The 27,609-nt window shown below is 36.1% G+C and overlaps 3 protein-coding genes and 1 non-coding gene across 7 annotated transcripts; 3 read left to right on the forward strand and 1 right to left on the reverse strand.

Annotated features, from left to right (window-relative positions):
* Nucleotides 1–5,044: 5,044 nt before the first annotated feature.
* Nucleotides 5,045–7,837, forward strand: LOC143582779 (adenylate kinase 1, chloroplastic-like). Its single transcript, XM_077065269.1, has 4 exons — nucleotides 5,045–5,482; nucleotides 6,486–6,626; nucleotides 6,747–7,019; nucleotides 7,411–7,837. The coding sequence occupies exons 1-4, from the start codon at nucleotides 5,210–5,212 to the stop codon at nucleotides 7,450–7,452; spliced, it is 729 nt and encodes a 242-aa protein (XP_076921384.1). The 5' UTR covers nucleotides 5,045–5,209; the 3' UTR covers nucleotides 7,453–7,837.
* Nucleotides 7,838–8,118: 281 nt separating this feature from the next.
* TRNAK-UUU (transfer RNA lysine (anticodon UUU)) lies at nucleotides 8,119–8,191 on the reverse strand. The gene has a single exon. It is a non-coding gene; the product is annotated as a tRNA-Lys (tRNA).
* Nucleotides 8,192–8,539: 348 nt separating this feature from the next.
* LOC143582770 (two-component response regulator-like APRR7) lies at nucleotides 8,540–12,390 on the forward strand. 4 transcript variants are annotated; one of them, XM_077065261.1, is made up of 10 exons: nucleotides 8,540–8,714; nucleotides 9,556–9,903; nucleotides 10,044–10,205; nucleotides 10,322–10,455; nucleotides 10,592–10,738; nucleotides 10,815–10,947; nucleotides 11,026–11,389; nucleotides 11,462–11,594; nucleotides 11,676–12,110; nucleotides 12,205–12,390. In XM_077065261.1, the coding sequence occupies exons 2-10, from the start codon at nucleotides 9,567–9,569 to the stop codon at nucleotides 12,310–12,312; spliced, it is 1,953 nt and encodes a 650-aa protein (XP_076921376.1). In that variant the 5' UTR covers nucleotides 8,540–8,714; nucleotides 9,556–9,566; the 3' UTR covers nucleotides 12,313–12,390. The 4 variants fall into 4 exon arrangements, with proteins under 4 accessions (XP_076921376.1, XP_076921374.1, XP_076921373.1 ...); XM_077065259.1 differs by lacking the exon at nucleotides 8,540–8,714 and adding an exon at nucleotides 9,115–9,297; XM_077065258.1 differs by lacking the exon at nucleotides 8,540–8,714 and adding an exon at nucleotides 9,276–9,297 and having other exon boundaries at nucleotides 9,553–9,903.
* Nucleotides 12,391–14,371: 1,981 nt separating this feature from the next.
* On the forward strand, nucleotides 14,372–18,855 carry LOC143582769 (uncharacterized). The gene is made up of 6 exons (XM_077065257.1): nucleotides 14,372–14,833; nucleotides 16,812–16,892; nucleotides 16,986–17,114; nucleotides 17,190–17,232; nucleotides 17,801–17,860; nucleotides 17,977–18,855. Exons 1-5 carry the CDS (start codon nucleotides 14,508–14,510, stop codon nucleotides 17,837–17,839), a joined length of 618 nt encoding a protein of 205 aa, XP_076921372.1. The 5' UTR covers nucleotides 14,372–14,507; the 3' UTR covers nucleotides 17,840–17,860; nucleotides 17,977–18,855.
* Nucleotides 18,856–27,609: the final 8,754 nt, after the last annotated feature.

Below are 27,609 nucleotides of genomic sequence, written 5' to 3' on the forward strand. Positions count from 1 at the left end.
TCAATTTTTCAATATTAAGTGTATGGTTTCATACTCATCAATAATTATAAACCAAGTTAGTTTTTACTAGTCATTCCTAACTTAGCAATGTAAACAAAGATTCATGAACATTCAAAGTTTACAAACAAACATCTAGAACATAGTTTTCCAACATGAATGCCTAAACATTTGCAAAACTAACAAGGTTATGTAACATAACAAGCATGAACACCATCAATATCAACTTATAAATTCAACCATATTCTTGAAAGAAAACCACTTTACCAAAATCATGCATAGATAATATATCACATTAATAAGAGTTTCAACATTGTCTAAATAGCAAAAGTAATTAGCCCATAAAGCTTAGTACAACTACAATCAAACTAGAAATAAGCTTACAAAACATGTTCAAGAAAAAATGAATGCAAACTAAGATCAAGCAAGGATTTAAGGATGGAATGATGAATCTTGTGTTGGTGGAAGCCTCCAAGAATCCCCAAAAATTGCTGCACTTGGTTGGGAGAGAATCCCCAAGACTCCACACACCAAAATGAAGTGAAAACAAGTGTTTATAAGCTTCTGGTCAAAGTGCAGGTCATGCACAAAAAATGCATGGTCGTGCACTATTTTGGGTAAGTCAAACTTTCACTTTTGGCGGCTCAGAGTTGCAGGTTCCAAAAAAGTGCATGGTCATGCACAAAAAGTGCATGTCGTGCATTACCGGCACTAGCTAGTGCACTTTCAAAGTTGATCTGTCTTGTTCTCGGAATCGGATAGTGCACGGGCTCGTGCACTCGGAAGTGCATGATGGTGCAGTTTCACTTTTGGCACGATATCAGATGTGCACGGGTTCCAATAAAGGTGCACCATCATGCACATAAAGTGCATGATGGTGTAGTTTCTCAGCATGGTCATGCACTTTGGCATGGTATCAGATGTGCACGGGTTCCGATAAAGGTGCACCATCATACCCATAAAGTGCATGATGGTGCAGTTGCTCAGCATGGCCATACACTTCCTTAGCATGGTCATGCACCTGCTCTCTGCATGGTCATGCGCTTTCTTAGCATGGTCATGCACTTTTGACATATTCTTGATTTTTGTCCGAAAAACGCCATATTTTCATCGTTTCTTCGTCGGGCGGGCGCCCGGACCTGCAAATTCATAAATAACTCAAATAAGTACCGAATACAACGAATTTTTGCATGGAGTTTACCAAAATAAGAGGATAATTTGATTCTAAAAGGTGTACACATTGTGTTACATCAGTGTCACATATGAATACAAAAGCCTTATTATTTTGAAATCGAGCTGAAATGAATTTAGCCAATCTTTCTTTTTTTTTCTCTCTCTTTTGATTGATTTGACTAATTATGAATGTACAAATCGAACTGATGAATGAGACAAGTATTGGGTATTAAATCATGGTTAGTTTGGCTATTTTTTTGTTATGAATTGCATGCAATAGTAGAAGTAATAATTAGGATTCAGATGGCCTCATCAATGATTAAGGAAACTAGCAATTAGTTCAAATAAAAAAAATTGTATATGCTTTGTTGCTATACAACGTACGGTTTGTTAATGTTTCAGTAAATCTGTAGCAATTTATTTGTATATATAAAACTTGCAACTTATTTCTAATTTGAGTGATTTATGAACTTTTCATTTTTCATTATTATATGTAATACGTAAGTTTAATCATATAACATATTTAAAAAGATTTATCAATTATACCGTTTTTATTGTCCAACCCGTGTAATACACGGGTTCCTAACCTAGTTATTAATATACAGACATGGAAAATATTAAAATAATATTTTCAACTTTTATACATTTGGATACATCACTAAGATATCATGTTTGTTTGTTCCTAAGATCCGTATATTTAATACCTAAATTAGCTATATAGTATAAACATAAAGTTTGGTGTCGTAATTAATTTGATTGGGCCAAGTGGCACAATGCTATTGGGCTATGTTAATTCTTTTTTCCAATTCCGGTACTAGTGTAATTGAAACATACTGAATTCGCATCGACTCACCACCGCAACACTCGGGTTTTACCAACTTCCGAGTTTTACCAAACGAATACATGTTTTAAATATCTTATTATTGAGAAGTTTGGTGTCCCAAGGACCCAATTGGTGTATTTGGCGGCACGTTATTGGTTTAAGCCATTTTTTTTGTTATTTTTTCTTTTTTTTTAATTTTGTTTTTGTTTTTGTTTTAGTTATGGTATCGTAATGAATGCGACAAAAACCGACTGACTTCGTGTAGAGTTACCGTCTCAACGCCCGGGACAGACAACAGTTACCAACGCTTAAATTTTATCGATTGACGTCATCCTATTGGTCCACCTTAATTTTATAATATGTTTGTTTTATTTTTGACTTTAGTTCCGGTACAACAACACAGGTAACCGAAACCGATCGAATTCGCCTCGACTTACCGTCTCAATACCTAGGTTTTACCGCCGCCCGATTTTTACCGACCTGCTCCAGCGCAATGCGCCGGGTAAAACACTAGTTACTAACAATTGTGGATGGGTGATAATTCGTTACGAACTCATATCTTTTTATAAGTGTTTTATATCTCTCTTATAATATTGAAATGCTGATTTACTAAACTGAAAACTAATCAAATGTAACCAAATCTCTTTCTAATGGTTTTACGTATTTAGTCATAGATTCATACGTAATATCTATTGCCTACTCCTTCGAGGTTCCATCTTTATGCACTATGCACTATGGTAAATCAACTACAATATATACCACACAACTAAACTCTTGATGTGAAGTATTTAGTTATGACCAAAACCATTTATATTATAACTTTTTGGCTTAAATTATCGATGGTTAATCTTATTATTGACATGAATATCATTAAAATATCAATGGTCAACCTCATTCATTGTATGTTATCATTATTTAATCACATTCACTTCAAGGAATAAAGTGGCAACAAACAAGTTTCATGCTTTCATTTTCTTTAAGTCATTCAAAAACTTTCATACTCTTACAATAATGTTGTTAGTTCATGAGCACATTTGAGATATGACAACGTAAATTGTTTTATCCAAACTTTTTTTATAAACTACTTTTTTCACATAATATAAAGTGGGAAGTAATTACAAGAGATTTAAGGATTATGATACTTTGAGCTAGAGTCATATCTAATCACATCCTTTTTCATGAGAGTGATACAAAATTGCAACTATGGTTAATTGTTTTATTCAATACTACCCATAACAAATAATAACATATAGAATAGAATGTATACACACAAACTCAAATAATGAAAATACGCCACCATATAAAATGAGTTATAATAACTTATTGAAACAAGTTTTTTTTTTCCATCAATTATAAGCAAACATATAATTGATATATTAACCTCTCACGTTATAATCAGTCAATATAGTATATCACATAAATTATTAGTCACTCTACTTTTAAACATAAACATATACCTCCTCAAGTGCTCATGATATTTTAATAAATAACACATGTCATTTTATTACTTGTTAATATACTTTTTTGTTTCCTATGTAATAATAAATTATTTTCCTTATCTTGGATATCTTAATGTTACAAGTGTATTCTATGAAAATGTTTAATTTCAAGCAAGTGATCGATAAACACTCTAATATCATAAGAGAAGATTAACTAAAAGCTCGTTACAATAAATTTTATTGATCGTATATTCAAAGCCTCTATAGTCTATGCAACTCTATGTTTATTGGTGACTAAGACATTATCATACTAATATTATTACATTTAGTAAACTAAACCAACTTAATCAAATTAAGAATGTCCGACACAATTTACATAAATATCAAATATCTTCAATTCTTCATTGATTAGTGTGTGAATACAAAGAGTGAGGTGTAAAACTTGCCGGTGGAGCTGGAGCGGCGTCAAAGACAAAGAAGCAAGTATATATGTGAATTTTACGTGCAAATATGAGTATTACACGTTGACTTGTATATATATATTTCCACATTTTTGGGCCTGGAAATTTGTCTACATTGATATAAACTATTAAGTTAAAAACATATGTGGAACACATTAAAAAAATATGTTTCACATGTAATGAATCTAATAAGATCTAATGAGATCTTGACTGCTCGTTGTGGAAGCGAACGGCCCTAGGTTATGGTGGTGTGGCATCTCTTTAATGCTGGCTACACCATGTTGCGGACCTGCGGTATTATGGGGACATGTTAAGGAGGTTGTGTTAGCGTGATAACGAGCTCTTTATCGATGGAAGATGGGGTACCCATAAAGAACCACTTATTATGTTTATATTTCTTTATTTTCTCAATCATCATAACTAGCTAGTTAACGACTTAACCTACAACGAGACCAAGTTAACAAGTGAGCTAGATGTACCTCTCTACGACTCTACCTACATGACATTGGCGTAACACTTTAACTAGCCCTTGCTAGTTAAATCACAACACATAGCCTTATTGTCTTTCACAAGTAAAATAGAGCATGCCACTTATTCCTAGGAGGTTTTCCTCCGCTATCGTTTTTTTTCTTTCCAAAAATCATATTTCAGTCAATTGATTAATAACTATAAAGTGCAATATGTTAATGAAATCAACAAAAGATAAAGGTGTTTTAACCCATTTAACAACAAAATAATGTATACTCATTCGAATCAACAAAATATTAATTCATTGAACAAATATCATAAATTGCTTGTTTATATTTACGTACACACAAACATGTGCATATATACAATAAAATAGTGGAGGAAACGTAACACAATTTGAGCCAAACCAAGCCGAGCTAATGAGCGAGCTGCTCTTGGCTTAGGATTGACTTGTTTACAAATGGAGCAAGCTCGTCTTGGTATCAACCTGAACTAGTTTGTAGTTTTTACTATTAACATTTTTATGAATAGAAAGAAATTCGTAACAATCAATTGAGAGTATTTTTCTTTAATAATAATATAAGATTATGATCGGGTAACTAACTCTATTTTATTTTCGTAAACGTATAAAATTGGAGGAGAACGATGTTTTCCATGACACAAACGTGGAATCGTTATTTTTTGTTTTCATGTTAATTGACTATATTAAAAGAAAATATATAATAATATTTTTGATTATAATATAAAGACCAATTGGAAGAAGCACACGTCGTTAGGTCTATGCGTGCGGACGACTGACTTCCACCTCTGTCTCTGCAAACTCTGTCTTCTTCGAATCCACCACATCAATGGCGGCACTCACCCGCCAATTCTTCAAACCCCAATATTCGTCCATGTTCATTAGATCACTTTCCACCAACACTTCTACCGTTTCGTTAATCCAATCCACCGGTGATCCCAAGGGGGATTCTAGAAGCTTCCAGTGGGTGTTTTTAGGGTGCCCTGGTGTTGGTAAGGGTACGTACGCCAGCAGACTGTCTGATCTTCTCGGTGTCCCTCATATAGCCACCGGTGATCTTGTTCGTGATGAGTTGTCTTCCTCTGGACTTCTGTCTCGTCAGGTATTGATATTGTTGTCATGTTTTGACTTTTTATCGTAGTTTGGTTCACATTTATTTAAAATAAATAGGAAAATATTGAAAATTTAATAATAACAATACTCTTGGTATTCGGGAAACCAGGTGAGTTTTTGTGTTTAGACAATCGCACTCTTTAAACTTGTTGCCTCATTTTTGTCCAAACTATGTTGTCTTAGCCTGGGCCCACACTTGCTTTAGAGTTTGGCTTTGGCTTTCCCTAAGAAAACCATACTGCCAGCTGCCACTTGACAGTTGTTGTGTCACCATAAGAGCAATTCTTTGATGTAACACACGGTGAGACGAAAACCTGAGTGAGCTCTGGAATCAAACTGACAATATTGCATAAGGCCTAGCTCAAATCCTTTATTGTCTTAATCCACAAAAAGTGACACAAGTGGCGATTGAACTTGGGTCTCCACCGGAGAACCCAAGCCTCCTACCAGTAGGCCATAAGCGGTGGATTGGGAAATAGACTAGTTATTCGTGGAAAATAGACTATTACAAAATCGAAATAATGCATTTTATAAAACTTACAAGGTTACATAAACGAGATAATTCGATCCGTTGTTTTGACACAATTTCAACAATTTCTTCAACTATGTTTGACTGCACAAGGAGCAAACTATTTGTTGATGGTTGTGGCTGACGATTAGTGTTTAACACGGGTCCGTCAAAATAAATTTTGAGTCTCCCTTTGAAGAACTCGCCTGTCTCCTAGGGTAAGACAGGCTAAGCGGTATGTACTGCAGGACATTCCGGATGAATGAGTAGTGGTACAGCAAATTCGCATAAATTGGTGTTCCGACCACACAACTTCAAGCATCGATATCTCATTGGTCTCAGCTTCATTTTGGACATGATTTAATTCGTTGTGATGCCCTCACATCTGTATAACGCATACATAGATAAATATATTCAAGTCAAAAGTTAGGAAAACTCATTAAATCGTTTGCTTATAAATCAGTTTCTTCATTATGTTTTTCAGCTTGATGAGGTGGTAAATCAAGGGAAGTTGGTTTCAGATGAAATCATATTCAACTTATTGTCAAAGAGACTCGAAGCCGGAGAATCAAGAGGCGAATCAGGGTTCATTCTTGATGGTTTTCCACGAACAATAAGACAAGCGGTAAGTGTCATGCTATACAAGTTACGATATCAAAGTGTTAAATTAACATGGCCCGTAACCAGGTTGACTTTTATGAATTGTTATTAAAATTTTGTAACCTTAAATGTTTGTTTCGGTTAGGAAATACTTGACGATGTGACAGAAATTGATTTAGTGGTGAATCTGAAACTAAGGGAAGATGTATTGATTGAGAAGTGTTTAGGAAGAAGGATATGCAGTGAATGTGGTAAAGGTTTCAATGTGGCCTCAATCGATGCAAAGGCCGAGAACGGGCTGCCAGGTATGCGAATGCCTCCGCTTCTGCCACCCCCGCAATGTGCTTCAAAGCTCATTACGCGTGCTGATGACACCGAACCTGTTGTCAAAGAGCGGCTTCGTGTTTACAAAGAAAAGGTATCATTTTACAATTTTTTTAATAAACCGGTTTAGGAGGTTTATTATGATGAATGATAGATACAGGGCCGTCTCTGAGAATTTAAATACCTCAGCCGAGCCAAAATAAAAAGGCCCGTAGGCCTTAACGAAAATTTTTTATTCGCTGGTGTACATGGATAAAACTTTTATTGACCGATTTATTATAAGCAGAAACCATTCTGAGCATGTCATTATTTCATAAACCATTGCAAATAACCTTATTTTTAACGCCAGAAACATATATATGTAATATGTATAAAAAAAGTTTGTGCCCCCGAAACTTATGTGCCCCGACCGATGGTGCTGCTCGCACACCCTCCGAGCCTCCCCTGGATAGATATATCATATATGTTTGTGTTTGGATGCACAGAGTGAACCGGTAGAGGATTATTACCAAAGCGAGGGAAATTAATGGAGTTTGATCTTCCAGGAGGGATCCCAGAATCATGGCCAAAGTTGTTGGAGGCTCTTAATCTAGATGAATACCATCTTAAAAAGACAGCTGCTGCATAGTTTGATTTATTTCTGTTTATAATACACATATCATTATTTGCAAAATTGAAGGCTTCTGGTATTCTTCTCAAATAAGGCAGAAGGCTATAGAACAGGGTATATTTGTTACATGTATGCATCAATCAATAAGTTATATAGAAAGAGTTTTTTTATGGTCGATTATGTACTTATCTCATATGCTATAAATGCCAGTTTTAGGAAGATATACTTTTGGGAAATTTGGTTCTAAAAAGATATGTTTTTTTGCAACTTTTTGGATAGTTGTTGAACACTATTATTTTGTTTTCATATTTATATTGCAAAACCTTATTTTTGTGTGTGTCAGCCTATCATGATATTTGTCATCCACACGAAAAACTAAGCATCAAATCATGACCCATCCTATGAATGAGATTATGCTGGGTAAGTTTGTTTGTTACATTCAGGTTCATTTGAGTTTGCTAGGGTTATTCGACGGGCAATTTGGGCTGACTTAAATCAAACAACTGGTTAGAAACGGTCATTCATCAAACAATTGCAGTTTTGATTCGAAGCTGAAAATGAGCCCGGGTCGTTTAAAAACAATCACCATCCGTGGGACTCGAACCCACGACCACGTGGTTAAAAGCCACGCGCTCTACCAACTGATCTAGAACGGCTTATATTATCCTCTCATCTGTATTACCTTACAAACCTTAGAACCATTTTAAAGATAAACTCCTGCACTTACTAAAACGTGCCTGATTAGTAAACCACTTGAAACTTGAGGGGTCTAATCTGCACAGCCATCAACAATCTTCCCATCACAAAATATCTTTTCACGCAAGCCACAGCCACGTGTCTCCAGTCCACTATCCCCACCCGAATGATACGGTCCGAATCCATCTCAACCGCTCCATTTCCTCTTTTAGATTCACTCCACGTCACCAATCTATATCCACCGTGTAACATCGCCAACCTACACTTCCTCCACGTCACCCACTGGTAGGCCCTCACAATATCTTCCATTCCAGTCCTCCATTTTACTCCAATTCAAATAACCAGTCCCTCTGTTTCTGCACCAGTCAATCTCATTACATTTCCTTTAGCCAGATATTTTTACTTGTCGTGTTGTTGCCAAACCCTAGCTTTTGCCATCATAATCCAATCGCCTTGTTCATGATTACTCGCCAATACGATTCGGTAATTTTATATCTTAATTGTAACAGATTAGAGTAATTTTTTAATTATCTGTTCGGTACTAGTTTCTATATTAGTTGAACGATTAGTTAGTATTATTATATGCTGATTATGAATTTGTGTTTCGTTTTTGTAATTACTATGCTGGATTGCTTGATTTAGTTGATTTTTGAGTTAGTGTTAGGATTTTTGTTGTGTCTGACATGAAATGGTGAGTTTGTAATTGAAGTAGTATTTGATAGAGGTCATTTGTGTTTGTTTTCAGTAATTAGTATGCTTGTTGTAGTTGATTTTTGAGTTAGTTTTAGGATTTTAGTTGTATTTGATATGAAATGGTTAGGTAATTACTGGATATTGTAATTGAGGTAGTGTATGATGGAGGTCATTTGTGTTTCTTTTCAGTAATTAGTAGGCTGGATTTAGTTGATTTTCGAGTTAGTGTTAACATTTTAGCTGTATTTGACATGAAATGGTCAGGTAATTGTTGGATTTTGTAATTGAAGTAGTAATTGATAGAGGTGGCTAATCAGTTGTTTGTTGTTTGTGACAGGGATAAATGGTGAGTCTAGGAAGTCATTTTTAGCAGGTATGGAAGAGTTTGGTTTAGTTTTGGTTGGTTGATTCATGGTGTTGTTAGATTGATATGTGTTCTTCACATCTCCGGATGTTTTGCATTTATTTTTGGGCAGAAGGTTTTGTATTTGATCTTTGAAGAGATTGGATACTTTGATTGCTTGATGTGGCTGCTTTGTGCGGCTTATTTACTTGCATTTAATAGGTTTGACGAGTATCAGTATGGTTTTCGGACCATTCCATAATTTGTGTTTTTGAATATTATTAGCAGGATACGTTTCAATGACCAGTAGCCAAAGAGGGAAGGGATTTCTGCAGGTGAATAGTCAAGTGGAAGCTGACTATCAGGGAGATGTGAACGGATTTGTGGGCAATGGACCAGGTTCGCAAGCAGGTGAGGAACCGATAAGTAGTAAAATTGTGGTAAATGGGCAAGACGAACGCCAGGTGGCTGTGCAGGGAAGTGCTGCTGTTCAAGCAGCTCAGCAACAGCCTCAAGGATCACTGGTTCACTGGGAGCAGTTTCTCCATGTTAGATCCATTAAGGTCATGTTGGTTGAAAACGATGATTGTACTCGTCACATTGTCACGGCTTTGCTCCGCAACTGTAACTATGAAGGTTAGCCTTTGAAAACTTAATGCATTAGTGTATATAGTTATCATACTTTCTAAGTTTGATCTTGTTTCATGCCCTGTATGACTGTATCTGATGGTGACTGTCTTAACAGTTTCTATTTTTTGTGTTGTCTTTTTTGGCAGTTATTGAAGCATCCAATGGATTACAAGCCTGGAAGATTTTGGAAAACCTATCCGTTCACATTGACATTGTTTTAACTGAAGTAGTCATGCCTTTTCTTTCAGGAATCGGCCTTTTATGCAAGATTATGAGCCACAAGTCACGCAAGAATGTCCCTGTGATCAGTAAGTACCTTGTTTAATCTTTTCTATATACAAAATTAACAACAAATCTAGCTATATCTTGCAAAATCTTACTAATTGATGCTATTAACCACCATTCATTATGAGATTGTGTGCAGTGATGTCATCTCATGATTCAATGGGTTTAGTTTTTAAGTGTTTATCAAAGGGTGCAGTAGACTTTTTGGTGAAGCCTATTCGTAAAAACGAGCTTAAGAATCTTTGGCAGCACGTTTGGAGGAGGTGTCACAGTGTATGTAATATATATGCTCTATATAATTTTCAACTTGCTAATTTTCAAGAAATTTACTCTATTTCTGCATTTATGTTGCATCATGTGTTAACTTTACTATTTCCCATTGTTTGGAAAATTATTCTGTTTCAATCAGTCTAGTGGTAGTGGGAGCGAAAGTGGCACACAAGCTCAAAAATCTGTAAACTCAAAAAGCAACTTAAGGTTTAACAACAACGATGGGAAAGATGGGGATGAAAATGGAAGCACTGACGGTGGTAGTGATGATGGTAGTGGCACTCTGGTACTTTTGCATGACATATTTATGACATCATCATCATTTTTATTAAATTTAAGTCTGATTTAGCAATGGCATGTAGAGTTCTTGGACAAAACAAGGTGTTGAACCTGAGAGCCCAGAAGCAGCATCTCCATGTGACCAAGACAGTACTTGTGGCCTAGTTATACGCCCAAGAAGGGATTTTGTTGACCAGGAAGGACAACCCTGTTTGGGTATTCAGATATCTGAATTACTTACGTTATCCACAACATTTGTTTTCATATTACCAAGAAACATGTTTTATTTTTCAGGTGATGGTGCAAACGTTAAAGAAACTGCAATTCATACATCTGACGTTCCTATTAAACATATTGGTATGAAACAAAACATTCATCAAGTAACTGACCCCACACTCAATGTCAAAAGTAAGGACTCAAAGAAGCACAAAATCGAAGATGGCAAAATGTCTGATCCCCACATGGAAAATGGAGAAATCAAGGGTCAAAAGAAACCTGAAGAGATTATGGGTGCAAATACTAAGGTTATTGATGATTTTAAGGAAGTCATAGCTGGTGAGTCTGGCTTAAAGAGGCCTCGCGCAACTGAAATTGATGAGAGAAAAGTCCAAAATGGCTGTAATATTCTGAGACATTCAGAGCTTTCTGCCTTCACAAGGTCTGAAATTTTGTAATTTGATAAGAAGTTATGTACTTATGTTTCTAATGATTGTAATTTGAATTCTTGCAGATACAACATGAAGTGCACACCTGGCATTGCTGGAAGCTGTTCTCAGCCTGATAATAGAACTAGTATTTTGAACAAAGAATCTGACCATGACGCTCATTTTGATGGATATCTCATTTATCAAGGCTCAAGTGAGGTCAGTAATGAGTAATGCCACATTTCTCTATCTTTTTATTACTTGAAACTTACAAAAACAAATCCTTGATGCTTGTTTCAGCAAGTAATACCAAAGAAAGCTGACGGAACCACACCTAGTGATCTGCATCCAGAGCTCCACATTCAACACATACATCATCATCATCATGTTCATCATTACCATAACATAGCAACAGACCAGCCATTATTGTCCAAGCATGATGAGTTTGGTTTAAGCAAATTAGCCGCAGATGCTCCGCATTGTGGGTCATCAAATATCAAGGGTGGGCCCGTTGAATGTAACCTTGAAAATCATAGTTTGAACAGAAGTGGCTCGGGTAGCAAGCATGGAAGCAATGTGCCTAATGTAGAAAGTAATGTTGGTGTAGCTGGGAAAAGTGGAAGTGGTGATGCTAGTGGTGGCGGCAGCGGCAGAGCCCGCCACAACTCTGCAGAGAGAGAGGCGGCATTGACTAAGTTCCGCCAAAAGAGAGAAACCAGATGCTTCCAGAAAAAGGTGACTTATTTTTGGCTTAAACAATAATATTATCTCAGATTCTCAGTCGCCTATTTGTACAATTATGGATTTAATTTGACTTTTAATTTGATAGGTGCGATATCAAAACAGAAAGAAACTGGCGGAACAAAGGCCGCGTGTTAGAGGACAGTTTGTAAAGGGAACAAATCGGGACAGTTCAACCAATGCTGATGATGGTTAGTTTATCATGGAAGTTTATGTACAGGAAAACACAGGTTGGGATGTTGATTGGTGTTTATATATAGCTAATATATTATTTGTTGTGAGGGTTTTAAATACTCTGGAAACCATATTTGTTTACTATAAGATTTGACAATAACAGTTCATATTTCATAAGTTGGTATGCAGATGTATAAGTTTATTGGTGGTAGATTATGATGCTTCATGTAAGATTTATTCTATAAGGGCTCTCTTTTTTGTTTCATATATGCCAAATGCTTAGATGGAACCTTATAGTTCTTAATGATTTTAACCGGAAAGGAAATTACTTGAGACCTGTCATTAAATATCAAGAAACCAGTCTTGTGACTTCCCCTCTTTTAGTTGTGTGATTTTATGTAGTAAGAAAGGAAAAGAGTATACAGCTATATCAACTTCAAACATATGCAACTTTATATTATTTTTTAAAACTCCTGAAATTATAAATTTATGATGATTCAGAAAAATATGGAATTGGGAAAAATTCAGGCTCCTAGCAGGATAGGAAACTAGAGGTGTAAATGAATCAAACATGTGTAAGCTATTTGATCAACGTAAAAGTTCTAACCAAGCCGATTTAAAACAAGATTTAACTTCTATCGGACTCATTTAACCATAAAGCACCTAATAAATGAGTTCAAGGCTTCATTTTAGGAGCTAGACTAAGCTCCATTTTACGAGTTGAAGGTCAAGATTTCATAGAACCCATTCTTCTCACCAAAAACGATATACGGTCAATGACAATAACTTATCTTTCTCGCTCATCGTCTTCACTAGCATGTCCCTCTCTTTCCTCCGTCTAAGTGTCAGTCGGTGATGAAAATTTTATCCAATGGCAACGTATTTCTCCAAAAAATTTAATAGTCATCCATAATCTTCTTCTTTTTTTCTAACAAAGGCGTAAGGATGAGATCGCGACTGTACCCATATTCCGATACGGTATCAACGTTGCTTTTTTCTTTTTCAAATCTCCAATAATCTTGCCCTTGGTACCAGTACGTGTGCAAGTTGGACTGTATGATTAATAATGGGCTGGATCAATTTTTCAGTCATTAATATGGAAGTTCCTAATAAAATTTTACACATTCCTAATGTGGTGACACGACCCACCCACCTAGGAGGAAACTCACAACTGGAAAAACCTTTGCTCAGCTTAGAGCAAATTGCTTCAGGCGAAATTCGAACCCACGAGACACGACATCCAACAAAGCGTCATGAGTAGGGATGTAAACAAACCGAACGATCACGAACAAGGCCTTGTTCGTGTTCGTTCGTTAAGGAAATTATGTGTTCACGAACACTTACTGAACAAGATTTTATGTTTGTGTCCGTTCATTAAAGAAATGAATGTGTTCACGAACACAAACAAACATCAATAAAATCGACAGAGCCTAGAGATTGAGACCGATGTATTCATCAATGTGAATAATGAAAACATGTAAACGAATCGAACGAACACAAACAAGGGCATGCTCGTGTTTGTTCATTTAGCTTTAAATGAACAATTAATCGAACAAATATTTATGTTCATGTTATTTTAATTAAAAAATGAACATTTGTGTTCGTTTATGTTCGTTTGTTTAAAATTTAAACAAAAATAACCGAACAAAGATAAATGAAAATATATGAACACAAACAAACATAAATAAACATAAATGAAAACACTTAATGAGCACAAATTAACAAATATAAAAACCTGTGAGTAGATGACTCATCCAAATAATATTTAATTATTTTTTATTAATACATAAACAAACATAAATAAACGAACGTTTATGAACATAAATGAACGAACGAAACCTATATTCATGTTCGTTCGTTTAATTAAACGGATACAACTTTTTTGTTCATATTTATTCGTTTATCAAATAAACGACATATACGAACTTCCGTTACGTTTGGTTCGTTTACATGCCTAGTCACTGGGCTATGACCTTTCGTTAAGTTATGTAAAAGAACTAACAAATATATTTGTGAACAAAAATGAGTTGTTAGTTTGTAACTCACTTACTTGTCAGTTCTCTTTGTTATTGAGAATGTACACTTTGACTCCTTAGGTTCTAAAATATCCAATTAACAACCCCAGAACTCGAATATATCCCAAATCGATCACACTTCACAAATTAGGGCACGTTCATCATTCATTCAATCAATCGAATCCTCTGCACCTAAACGACGATGGCAGCATCCACCACCACAGCAACCACACCAACGACCGACAATCATCCTACCAACACCGTAGACCCGGTGCCTACCACAACAACTGAAACCGTTTCAACCGATACACCACCAGCACCCGCTTCATCCACCGAGAAGAAAGACGCGGTGGATTCAGAACCAACAACAAAGGAGAATACTAAAGATCCGCCGACGGATGTTGATAATACAAACACCGAAGACGGTGCTTCGGTTACCGATACTGAGAGGAAGATTCGACGTGCCGAGCGGTTCGGTATGCCGGTTAAGCTTTCGGAAGAAGAAAAGAGGAATTCTCGTGCTGAGAGGTAGTTATACACACACACACAAATACATATGTTTGGCTTGGAAGAATTATATATGCGAAGCTAGGGTTAGGGTTTACGTTTAAGTGTTTTGCTCAGTAGTGTATAATTACCCGTTTTTGTCCGAAAATTTGTGCGTCATCTCCGGTTTATGAAAATTTGTATACGTATTGAGTTCCCCCCACTCCGGGCGATTTTGTCCAAGCTTTGCCACTGCTTATGAATTGTGTGGAATCGTGTGGAATTGGTTGATTCTGTTTGACTTTGGGGTTTTATTTTGGTGAGTGTGTTTTGTGATAAATAATTAGGGATAGGGGTTACTTAGTTTGCCTGATTATACAGTTTGTGAAACTTTTGTATGTTGCTGTTACTTTAATACTGTTATTGATGCTTAGTTTTCATTGGTTTACTATTATTTGGAGGAACTGCTTATGACCAGTTGTTTTTTTCTAGCATGACATGTAAAAACATATGTTCTGTTTGTACTGCTGTAGTGATTATAGTTACTCTGTGTTGTCTAGCATTTGATGCTTCGAACCAGTGTATGATCTTGTGGTTTATCTTAAGAAATATTTATATGATTTATTTACAAGATTTTCCCATGGATTTGTTGAAAGTTTAAACTAAATATTAAGTATAGGTGTATTTCCGTCATTAGTAGAAAGTATGTTTAGTGTTGTTAATATGTAATTATAAGTAGATAAGGGGTCTCTATGTAAACTAAATTAAGGATTTGAATGGTTGTACTCTGATCGTTGCATCAGTTAGAAGACTACTCCCATTCATGATCTAGGATTGCAATCCTAACAATTAAGAAAAAAAAAAGAAAAAATGGCATTAAAGGGGCAAACCGATCGGTCCACCAATTGGGATTTCAATCCCTTCTTTTTCTCAATAATGGCCACGTGTCAGCATGCAATTGGATGTGCTTTTATTTTATTTTTTCTTTTTAATTCATAACAATTATTTATATATATATTTTGGTTTTTTTTTTATAACTTATTATATTTGACTTTTTAAAAAAATCTAAAAACACAGTCTTACTTAGTTTTTTTTTGTGAGCATTCCGGTATAAATTTCGTTAAAAATGGAGTTTGTTTAAAAAATCGTATTTTTTATATAAAATGTTAGTTTTAACCATTATTGAATTATCTTATTTGAAGCACTAGTTTTCTATTGGTTAGTCAGATTTTATCTATTTTATAAAGTGTGTTTGATTAATATATATATATATATTTAAAGTTTTTTATATTTAAAAAAAAATATAATTACTTAATTATATTTATATAGTTAATCAAAACTAATTATAAATTGAATTTATTTAATAAAAAAAGGATGAGATTGGGTTGTTAATGGGAGTAAAAGATTGGAGTGGGTTAAATTTTGTAGATTGAAGAGAGAGAAATTAATTTTATAATGTGAGATTGAGATTATGAGATTGTTGATGGGGATAGTCGAAGGCACCGATTCATGTTAGATAAATAGGGGTCGTTACATTGAACTCTGGCGTCAGATGTATGCATAACAGACTTGATTTAGTGATATTCAAATAGCAAGTTTAACAAATTCATTGTATTTTTTTTTTCAATTTGAATTTGATTGCCAACAGGATAAAGGTATGGTTTGTCTACATCCCATCCTTCCCAGATCCTACCGATAGCTTTGTTATTTCTGGGATTTATTGGGTACGGTTGTTTGTTGTTGTTTACGAGATTTGCCTTTTGAAATTGAGTAGGAAGTCATTATCTGTGGTTTTGTGTCTTGGGAAGGAATTGAGATTGTTACTTTGAGGGGCAGAAACTTCTTTTCTGCATCTCTTTTAATAGATCTGTATTATGTAGTTCATCACAACATTGTAGTTTTTGTGATCTTTATTTTTAATGGGGATCAGTCAGTTGAATCATTTTGACTTGGTTGTTGTTTTCATTGTAAACTGTGATGGAGCATCTGAACTTATAAGTTTGGACCTGTTGTGTTTCAGGTTTGGTACATCACCTGGGTCACAAGGATCAAATAGCACAAAGAAAGCCGAGGAGCTAAAAAGGAAGGCGAGAGCGGAGAGGTTGTTTAGAGGATACAACTTCTCATTCTCTTTTTGTTCAAAGTTATCACTGTTTTATTTGTTAACTAATGATTATATTTCTCTGTTGATCAGATTTGGTATTACTCAGTCAACACCTGTTGAGGACGAGGAGAAAAAGAAGGCTAGACTTTCTAGGTTTGGATCAGCAGCTTCTGGTCCTGATCCTGCAGAAGAAGAGAAAAAGAAAGCAAGGGCACTCAGGTAATTAACTAGGTTCATCAAAAAATTTAATTTCCATTTTAAGTTTAAGCAGTAATTTTAAGTATTATTTTACAGGTTTTCAGGAACAGCAGCGACTGGCAATGCGAAAATTGAACCAGTAGGTCTTTTAAACTTGTGCTTTTGTAAAATGCTTATGTGCTTTTCATTAGCCTTCTTTTGTTGGCCCAGATCTTGATAAACACACACGATCTGATATTATGATGAGCACGAATAAGAACACACTGGATTTTGGAGTCAACCGCTTACTGATTCTTTCAATATTATTAAGAACAAAAGCTACAGCATACAAAGACTCTCTAACCCTCTATTTTTGTACTAGAAAAATAACTTCCTATTCAAGCTATTCGTCTCAAGTTAAAGCCATACGGTGTTTTTGGGTTCAACCAACTACCGATTCTTTCAATGTTATTAAGAACGAAAACTACACAATACAAAGACTCTCTTAACCTTCTATCTACACTAGAAAAACTACTTTCTATTCAAGCTATTACTCGCAAACTAAAACTCCTTTAAACTAGTAAACAAATATTGACCGAAACAAAATGATATACATCTAAATAAATAAACAAAGCAAGACTCATAATCGGCTTATACAGCATTTAATATTGAGCTCTTTTCACACTTCATCAAGATTAACCCATCATTCTTTTACCTGTTTTACACAGAAGGCAACTATTGCTGGCAACGCAGGCGGAGAGGCTTGAGCATTGTACTGTCATTTTCCAGTAAGGCCCCGAGTTTTGACCTCTATATTTATCTTGCTTATAGTTTTAACTTTATTCACATTTGAAAGATTAATTGTTAATTCCCTTTTTGATCACTGGACAACTGTATTTTGCAGTTATGGTGCTTCCTTCATGTATCAAGTGCGGTGAGAATTGGTTAAGCTGGTTTGCCCGACTTATATAATAGCAATCTCCTTGTGTCACACTAACAAAAAAATATAGTAGGTAATGTTTTTAATTAAGTATTAAATGGGATTAGATTGTAGGAGAATATGATTTGACAAGAACTAACTAGTACTTAAGATGTGTTTCATTTTAGTTTGATATCGCTCTAGTAATGCTCATGCGTAGTTTTTCAATTTTAAAGTGCACAAACCAGTTGTAGTGTTAGTAAAACAATAATAATTGCTGGTCTAGCAGTATCATGTCCATGATTTTTGGTGAATTGTTTGCATATATTGATATAACATGAATCTAGATATTCTGTTTACATCTTTACAATTTGTATGCCACTATGCTCGATAGCTTCAGGTAATCTTTATTTCGTATCAGGGCTGCGTTTTGTGTACACCAAGAATCATGGTCATCTGATGTTAAGATGGAAATTTTATTACCTAAAAATCAAAATTTTCAAGTTTTCATGTTAAAATCTGTTTTATTTGATATTCTGTTATTAAGGTAAAACGAACTAGTTTTAAAAACTGGTGTAAGATGAAATATTTGCTGGGTAAAGAGGGTTGGGGGGTTATGTAGTTTGGTCGAGATAGGTGGCACATTGTTAGGGGATTGTTATTAATCATGTCGGGCAGCTTGTTTTATCTGTGCAAATGTTCAGTATGAGTTGCAGCAAAGAAGGAAGGGCCATAATGTTAAATGACAGTGATCATGTTTATGTATACTGTGTTGAATTTGGTACTCGATAGGAAGTGATAAGACATTTTGATTTGTTTTTGACTTACCAGAGTGGTTTAAAACTTGTAAAGATGTTTTGCTCATAGCAACTGTTGCATGATCTCTTGATGCGTAGTGCATGTAAACGGGTGTTGGATATCTGATATAAATTTCTTTATATTATTCATTAAGCATTAGTTGATTGCCGACATAAAAAATATACATTGTGATCAATTTTTACTAGTTTGGGGATTATTAAAGGTGATTAAGAAATGATAGTTTGGTAGAATTTATATGTACCCTGGAAATTAGTATATTTATACTTGCTCAAACTAGAATATGTGTTTGCATATGTATCCTAAGTAGGTCATGAGTTCTAAATTGCCCTTTAAATCCTTTAATGAGTTGCAAGGTTGGGTTCAAACTCGGCTTGCAACTTTGATCTTACTCATGCCTTGACATGCTGGCTTGAAATATATGGTGAATGTGAGATTTGGTAACCAAAGAAGATAGCGATCACTTAGCCACCATGAGCGTGACAAGATATTTGCATTCACAAGCAGAAAATGATGGAAGCAGAACAATTTAGGTTGGATTAAAAGTAGAAGTGGCTAATAAGCTGCTACTTATGTCATCAATAAAAGTTTAAAGACTAGACCCGTGAGTATAGTTTGACATATTTTCTTTACCCAACCTCACAATTTGTATGTAGGATTGTTCACGAGTCGAGCTAGGGTGGTTTTGAGCTCGAGCTCGATTTTGAAGTTAAATGATCCCAAAATCGAGCCAACAAGCAGAGCCATGGTCGATTTTGGCTCGGTTACAAAAATAAGTCAACTCAGCTCAAGTTGTTTCAAATCAAGTATTTTTAGCTAGTTTTAGTCAAACTTTCATCGAGCGAGCCACGAGCCCGAGCTTCAAGCTATGAGCATTTTGAACAACACTATCTGTATGCCTAGACATTCTGAAAAGTAGTGTCAAACAACATGATTTAAAGGTTAAGTCATAAAACATCTTACACTTTGATCAATGTTTTCTTTCTATAGTTCAGTATATTTTTTTTCTTACTTTTTATTTTTTGTCCTTGCACATATATACTAGACATGAATTTTTTTTCCCCATCTATATCTTTATGCATACTAAAACCATGTGAGAGGCAATCTTTTGGTCATGGTTAACGTGTCATGTAGATCATTTAAGGGAAGCCCACACTATGAAGGTGCAAAAGGTAAAGATTGATTACGTTAAAAAGGGTTTGAAATCTCATCATGAAGATGATAAATGAGTCCACTATTAACCTCAAATAGCGACACACACACAAAAGCAATAGTTTTATATATTTGTCATGAAAACGTTTATAATTATTTACTATAGTTATGATACCATGCAATCAAATTTAATGAACATTGCCCCCATGAAGAGGTTACAATGTGGGAGTCAGGAGTGACCACATCCAGAAGGCATGTGATATGACCACATGTACCACAATAACTTACAAAGGAATCGGGACCATAGAATTTTACGAAACCAAAAAATTAAAGAGGTTTTCCCGACATAATTAGGATTAAGATGTTTGGCTTGTATTCCCTAAATAATACAGTAACAGTTTTAAGCAAACAATCGTTAGAATCACATATCACATTTGTACTTGATGCGCCATAGATATAAAAAAAGTTAGAAGTAGAGTGAGTCAAACAGTTAAATAATAATATGCTTATGTATCACAATCATTAGCAAAATGCATAAATGTTTATGTAATTACATTATTTAAATATATACACTTTGTAAAGTGATTATCTTGGTGACGGTCTTACAAGGGAATATGCATTCATAGGTAGCTACTTTGATCAACTTCAATGCCTTTATTCTTGGCCCCATATTGAAAGTCACATGTACCATTGATTCATGTGTGATCTTAAGTAAACAAATTATAAGAAAGTCCATATTTTTTAAATTTATACTCACCCAAATGACCTAAATTGGGATGAGATCGGTACATACTGGTACTGAATATACCGGTACCGAAATTTTTGGAATTTGCAAAAACATGTCTATTTACAAAAATATTATCACTCAAAATGATGTATAAAAATCGTTAAATACCTTATATTTTAACATGAAATCTTATCAAGTCTAGGTCGAACAATGTTTGATTTCACATGCCTCCTCATATCCATTGAAGCTTGAATGCATTCTCTAGCATACCTTAAAGCATCAAGTACATCTTTCACATGACCATTTGATATTTTAACATCCTTTTTCTCTTCTTTCACCTTATAATCGAACGGCACTAATGCCATGGAGTTTTCATATACATCATCATCACCTTCGTCATTCCTCGGTGTCAAAATCGATTTTTGCTCATTATGACATGCGTCTTGATAGTGTTCTTCATTATCATTGTTGTTATGTGTAAATTTTGACCTGGTCAACAAAAGATTAGCATTAAAATGAATATGTTAACTACCAACTCTTAACACATCATTTAAATCTGAATTCAAGAAACATACCCAATGTTATCTTCTTTTGGACCGGATTGAATCGCATTCTCAAGATATAGCTTCATCTAAAGATACCAAATTATCTTCATATGAAGGGTATTTATGTCTTTCACCAGACATGTCAATGTTCTTGACACATTTTGAGGTGTTACTGACTTGAGATTTTGAAGATGAAACCGATGAAATCTCACTTTTTTCAGAAATACTTAAAGATTCATCTGCAGAAACATATGATATGTTTAAAGAATCAAGCTTTTTCATCAAGAATCTCAGCCTCTTTTCAGCTTTGTTTCTTGATTTGATCTCCATTTTTAACTGCTTCTCTAGCTCAACCACCTGCAATTTTCAAGATTCATAGAGCCCAATATCAAGTTCAAACAATGCATGTAAACAGATGAAATTCAAAACCAAAAAGTTGCAGATGACACTTTCTGTAAAGAAACACGCACACACAATAATAATAATAATAATAATAATAATAATAATAATAATAGGAAGCAATACCTTTTTGGTAAGTTGTTCAGATTCATGATTTGCAGCCTTGGAAGCTGCTCTTTCAGCAAGTAATCTGCCTCTTAAACAGTCTACAGTGCTCAAACCTTTAGGCTGAGGGGTGTGGGGCGCTAACCTGGGCGCGAGAGCCCCTCCGCTATCGCCCCCAGGCGCTAACCCCACACCACCGGGGCGCGAACGGGGCGCGAGCGCGAGCCCCCAGGCAGGCGTGAGTATGGTGGCGGGAGAAGAGAGAGAAAAGTGAACGTTGGAAGGCAAAAGAGCCGTTGGATTAAAATTAAAAAAAAAAATAAAAAAAAAATGTCCTATATAATATCAACCATATCAACCATATCAAAACACAACTTCAAAATAAAACCCATTTCAACCCATCTTCCCAACTTTTTTTTAAAAAAATGTCTGGAAATTGGTACCCAAACCTAGATTCAGATTATATTGACGACGATTTATGGTCGTCACCAGACCAACCGATGTTTTATTCGGGGCCGCAAGAAACATCCGGCTTTCAACCATCCAACATACAACCGTCTCCTAACTTTGTTGTTCCAGAGACACAAGAATCACACGGTGATGCTACGGGAGCAAGAAGACGCGTCCACCGGAAAAAACAACTTGCAACGGACGGGCCGGGACCGGCTTCGACTCCGAGAACGAAACGGAAAACCACTCCGTGGTCATCGGATGAGAAGGAAGCCTTGTGTCGGGCTTGGATAGTCATTTCTGAGGATCGGCGTTGCGGTAATTGTTTTAACGTTTTTAAAAATGATTTTTAATAAAAAAGTTAACTGGAAATCTAATTTAATTATTCATTTTGCAGCCGACTACCAAAAAAGCAAGGTTTTTTGGACAAAGGTTAGGGAGACGTTCTATACGCTCGTTGGGAGTACAGAGCGAAACGCCGATATGATTTCGGGTCGGTGGTCCGAAATCAGAAAATTTGTCGGCTTGTTTACTAATCTTTTCAACAGGAACGCCGGTCGTATGACACCAAGTGGCAGTGATGATTTGGCGGTTTACAATTTCACGGTCGAAGAGCGGAGGCAGGAGTGTTTGCGGAGGTATGGGATGGTGAAGACGTGGGACGATTTAAAGTTGTGGGAGAGGTTGAAAAGGTGTTCCAAGTGGGTTGAGCTGGTGGCGCCGGATCTTGATGCGGAAGTAGGGCCGAAACGGACTAAAACTAGTTCGTCTGGAGCGTATAGCACTTCCGCTGGGTCGGATTGCCGCGTTGGATTCGACCTAAACATTGCGGGGGAGGAAACGTCTTCACCGCCGAGGAGGCGGCCATTGGGAAGGGACGCCAAGGGGAAAAAACCGGCTGAGGGGGGAGCCATAAACATCGTCGATCTTGTTGAATCCCTCAATAAATTCAACAAAACCATGGAGGTGGTCTCTAATGACAAAAAGGAAAAAAGTCGAATGAGAGATTTGGACTTCCTTACTAGAGACTTCAGTAACCTAAATCCGGTCGATCAAATGCTAATGGAAAAGCAAAAGGAACGTATCCGAAAGAGGTTGATCGAAGAAGACCAAGCCGAAGAATAAGAATAATGTTTTTTTTAGTACTTTTATTTTTATTTTATTTTTAGATATTAATGTATTTTTTTTTAATGTGTGTTTTTTTTAATAATTTATGAGTTTTTTTAATGATACGTTTTTTGAATATATTTATAAAAAATAAAAAAAAAATCCGCTGGAGCCCCTCCACACCAGAGCCAGGGGCTCCAACGGGGGCTCCAACACCCCCTTATCCAGTTTCTCTCTCTGCCACACGTCACAATATTATTGGCTGGAGCCCCCACTCACGCCCCCATTAGAGCCCCCACACCCCTCAACCTTATATACTTCCATTAATCTTGTCAATGAAATAAAAAAAACCACTTCATATCTTATATGAGAGAGAGTAGAGAGGCAAGAGTGGGACCCACCTCTATTTTGATGTAAAAGAATGATTGTCATCATTATTCATTATTCTCTCCTCTTGTTTTTCACCTTTTTTTGGGAGTTTTTTTCTTGAAGTTTACACTTCAAATTCCATGGATTTCATAAAACCATACAGAAGTTGCTGGTTTTATTGCATGTACATTTTATTAGGATTTTTAATGGTTTCTTAGATCAATTAATAGAGCATCCATTCATATATTTGAGGTTGGCTAAATGTATCCCACCCTCCTAAATTTTCATTGAACTAAACGTGATTACAAGTTGAAATGGGTGCCATAAGTAAAAGTGAACAAGAGGTGGGATACATTTGGCACACGTACGTACGTCCGTATGTATGTGTGTATATATGTACGTGTGTGTATATATCATGTGTGTATATATGTACGTTTGTATATATCATGTGTGTATTGTGTGTATGTATGTACGTGTGTGTATATATCATGTGTGTATATATGTACGTGTGTGTATATATCATGTGTGTATGTGTGTATATATGTACGTGTGTGTATATATCATGTGTGTATATATGTACGTGTGTGTATATATATGTGTGTATTGTGTGTATGTATGTACAAATTAAAGAAACATGATCATTGCCTAGAAGAAGTGCCTTAGAAGTTAGAATAGAAGTAGACACACTTTGACACTATCATGACATGGACGATTACCAATTCACCCCTCCAAACTCTAACATATTTGGTAAAGCAAATCATACCACCAATTTATTTTAAAAGTAAAACATTTTCTTTATGTAAAATAAAATATATATATACACATATTTTGTATATACTTTTTCAGTTTCACTCAACATAAGGATCCTCATCATATAGACATATACTTCATCTCTAAAAAAGTTTAAAGAAAAGTTAAGATTTTCTATATAGAGGGTACAATATTCATTCTCTATATTACTATTTATTATAGTTTTTATTATATGAGTAATTTTAAGTTAAGAAAAAGAAAGTAATAAATAAGTATTATAAATTTGAAGTAATAACTATATGTGGAATAACTAATCGAGCTGGCGATCCATAACAAAGACTTAGTCTTTAAACACCATAGATTGGGAGGAGTTTTGGAGGTTTTGATCAGTTCAGATTCCGTACACAACAAAAAATAAATTTTTTTTTATATTTTAGGAATAACTATTATACTGTGGAAGCTAATGAATGCTTCCAAAATTGCAAAATACAACGTACACCGAATGTAGCTCAGGGTACCACTAATCTTTGCACAAACTAACAAGTCATGTAGTTTGTTAACTATAATGACTGATGCCACCTTAAATAGCCACCCAAATCAGGACGACAACCGGCGGAAGCAAATTAACGACACCAATGTCGCCAGAAAGATTTAGAAAAGTTGTTTTGCCTCCGGGAGCCGAGGTAATAAATAATTATTACATTACCTTAAATCGGTGTCTTAATCAGTTAATGTCTTTTGTCAATTTGGTTTATGTTATTTGAATGTGAATTTTATGTTTAACATCTTGATCCATAATGTATTAGACTCAAAAGTAGAACAAACTTGTGTTATAAAAACAAATGGTTTCGTATACATAAGCTTATGCTCATTTTAGATACGCTGCAGTTGGAAGATTTTCTGAAGCCTTAGACCTTCTTCAATCCGGTGCTTGCCACCAGTCTGAACACGAGCATGTAAGTTTGTAACACAGTAACACTCATGAAATAAAGCTTAGAAACAAATATTCTATTATTTTCTTTTAGTACAAGATATTGAGTCATGCAAATTAAACTTGTAGGTAACTTGTGGTTCTGCTATTAAACGAGTTTGGTTCTAATAACATAAGTGTTTCGAACATATCATTCGACCTTGTTTGATTAGCTAAAGTTGTTGTTTATGAAAGTAAAAAATTCACGAATAATTATGCACATAATTATAGTTAAGTGTTCAATAAAATTATAGCTATAAGAAATTGACTTTTTTATTCTGTTCCTAGATGGTCTGCACTCTGCAGACTCTGGTCCACGTAAGATCGGCTCTACCGAACTACTACATGATGTGCAGGCTGAATACATATACTCTAAAACACCAGAACATATAAGTCTTTTATTTCTGGTATTAAAGGTTTATTTTTTATTTACCGGGTCCTGAAGGAAAAGTCATTTTCCATTCATATTATACCTGCAGGATATGACTAGAGTCTGTTACCATTTTGCAATGGGTAGAAATCCAAATAGGTTTGCCTCAACCGTTGTAAATTTTATTGGCAAGGTTAGTTTTTTCTCAATTTTCTGATATCTTTTAATAACTAATTTTAATACATTTGATGGACACATGCACCTTTGTTTCTTTCATTGCTGGCTTTGCAGTGTTATCCAGGTGAAGAGGACTTGGCAGTTGCACGTGCAGTTTTGATGTAAGCTAGTAATCTTGATTGAAGAAACGTGGATCTACTCGCTGGTGGCAGATCTACTTTCCTCGGGTTTTGATTGTACTATTTCACCGATGGTTCTTCTGGATCCGTGTTCTTCCACCTACAAAATGAACAACGCCGTTAACTTACCCCTCAGAAAGGGACAGAGGGGTCCTCTTTGGGGTAACCCTCCGGCGTGAGAATAAGTATATGGTGGAGAAGATAATAATATGTAAGTAAGGGAATCTCAAGAGTATTGCTTAATAGCTGAATACTGTATGACTGTGTGTTTGTATGTAACTGACTGTGAGTGAATGTAATTCAATATGATTGAATGTGATATCACTGCCTGTAACTGTCAATGATTGAGTATGAATGTCCATCAAAGTGGAGTTGATGCTGTATTTATAGTGCTAGGGTTTCCACTGGTTGGGCTCAACCTCGTTGGCCTCCTCCAATCGCACTGCACCACGTGTCCTCTGGGACACCTGGCGCTTTCTCGTTGGTTGTAATCACGTGGTAGCACATGTGTCATGCTGAGTTGTCGACCTTTCATTTGGCAGCTATCAACATCAGCATATTCTTACTCCTTAAAAAGATGCCTTCTAGAAGGTTGTCTGACGTGCACAATCAAGGTTGCCCTAATCCTGATTTGGATAAGGACGAGGTCGATTATGTGCATGTGTGATATGCGCCAATCCTGAGGATGCGCGAGGTCTTCTCTTTATTCTCACGCGCAGATATTTCATGCGCAGATGTGATATGCACGAGCATGTGATATGCGCCGCGCGCTGATGCGCCGCGCGCATATGTGATGCGCGAGCATATGTGTGCCTGGGCATATGTGATATGCACGAGCATGTGATACGCGCCGCGCGCTGATGCGCCGCGCGCATATGTGATGCGCGAGCATATGTATGCCTGGGCATATGATGCCTGAGCATGTTTTGTATGCGCCATGCGCATAGGTTTTGGCTTTGTGCCTTCATAATGTCTTTGTCTTGTGGGTTGACCCGCCTTGCTCGGTGCTGAGGCGGGTACATACCTCTTCAAGCCCCCCCAGTCTAATGTGTGTCTTATCTCGCGCTAGCGCGGTACGATAGATATTAGACTTACTGATTTGGTCTTTTTAATGGGGTTTTGTCGTTTTCTTGGTTGTTTCCATCGTTGCGCGAAGTTCTATCCATTTGGTTGAAACGAAGGGTCCAAACACGTGGTTGGTTGGTGGTGACGTGCGCCGTAAACGTGTCAGACGTTTCGTGTGCTCGAGGTGCTACAGTTGCCTTTCATGTCCCCTCGCACAGCTGTCTGGAACACGTGTCGCGCTCGCATTGGTTTGCACCTGCGAGTGGGGGCGCGTGTCTGCTCCGTGGCAGTTCCGTTACGTTTTTATGTCCCCTCAACAGTGTTAGGGACACGTGCCGCGCCCTCATTGGCTTACACCTGCGAGTGGGGGCGCGTGAAATCCGATCAGTTGCCACTTTTCTCTCTCCTGGGCCTATAAAAGCAGGCCCTTAAGAAAT

The sequence above is a fragment of the Bidens hawaiensis genome, unplaced genomic scaffold (genome assembly GCF_021521415.1).
Source record: "Bidens hawaiensis isolate Kalapana, Puna unplaced genomic scaffold, B.hawaiensis_p1.1 tig00031945_1, whole genome shotgun sequence".
Classification (NCBI taxonomy): Eukaryota; Viridiplantae; Streptophyta; class Magnoliopsida; order Asterales; family Asteraceae; genus Bidens; species Bidens hawaiensis.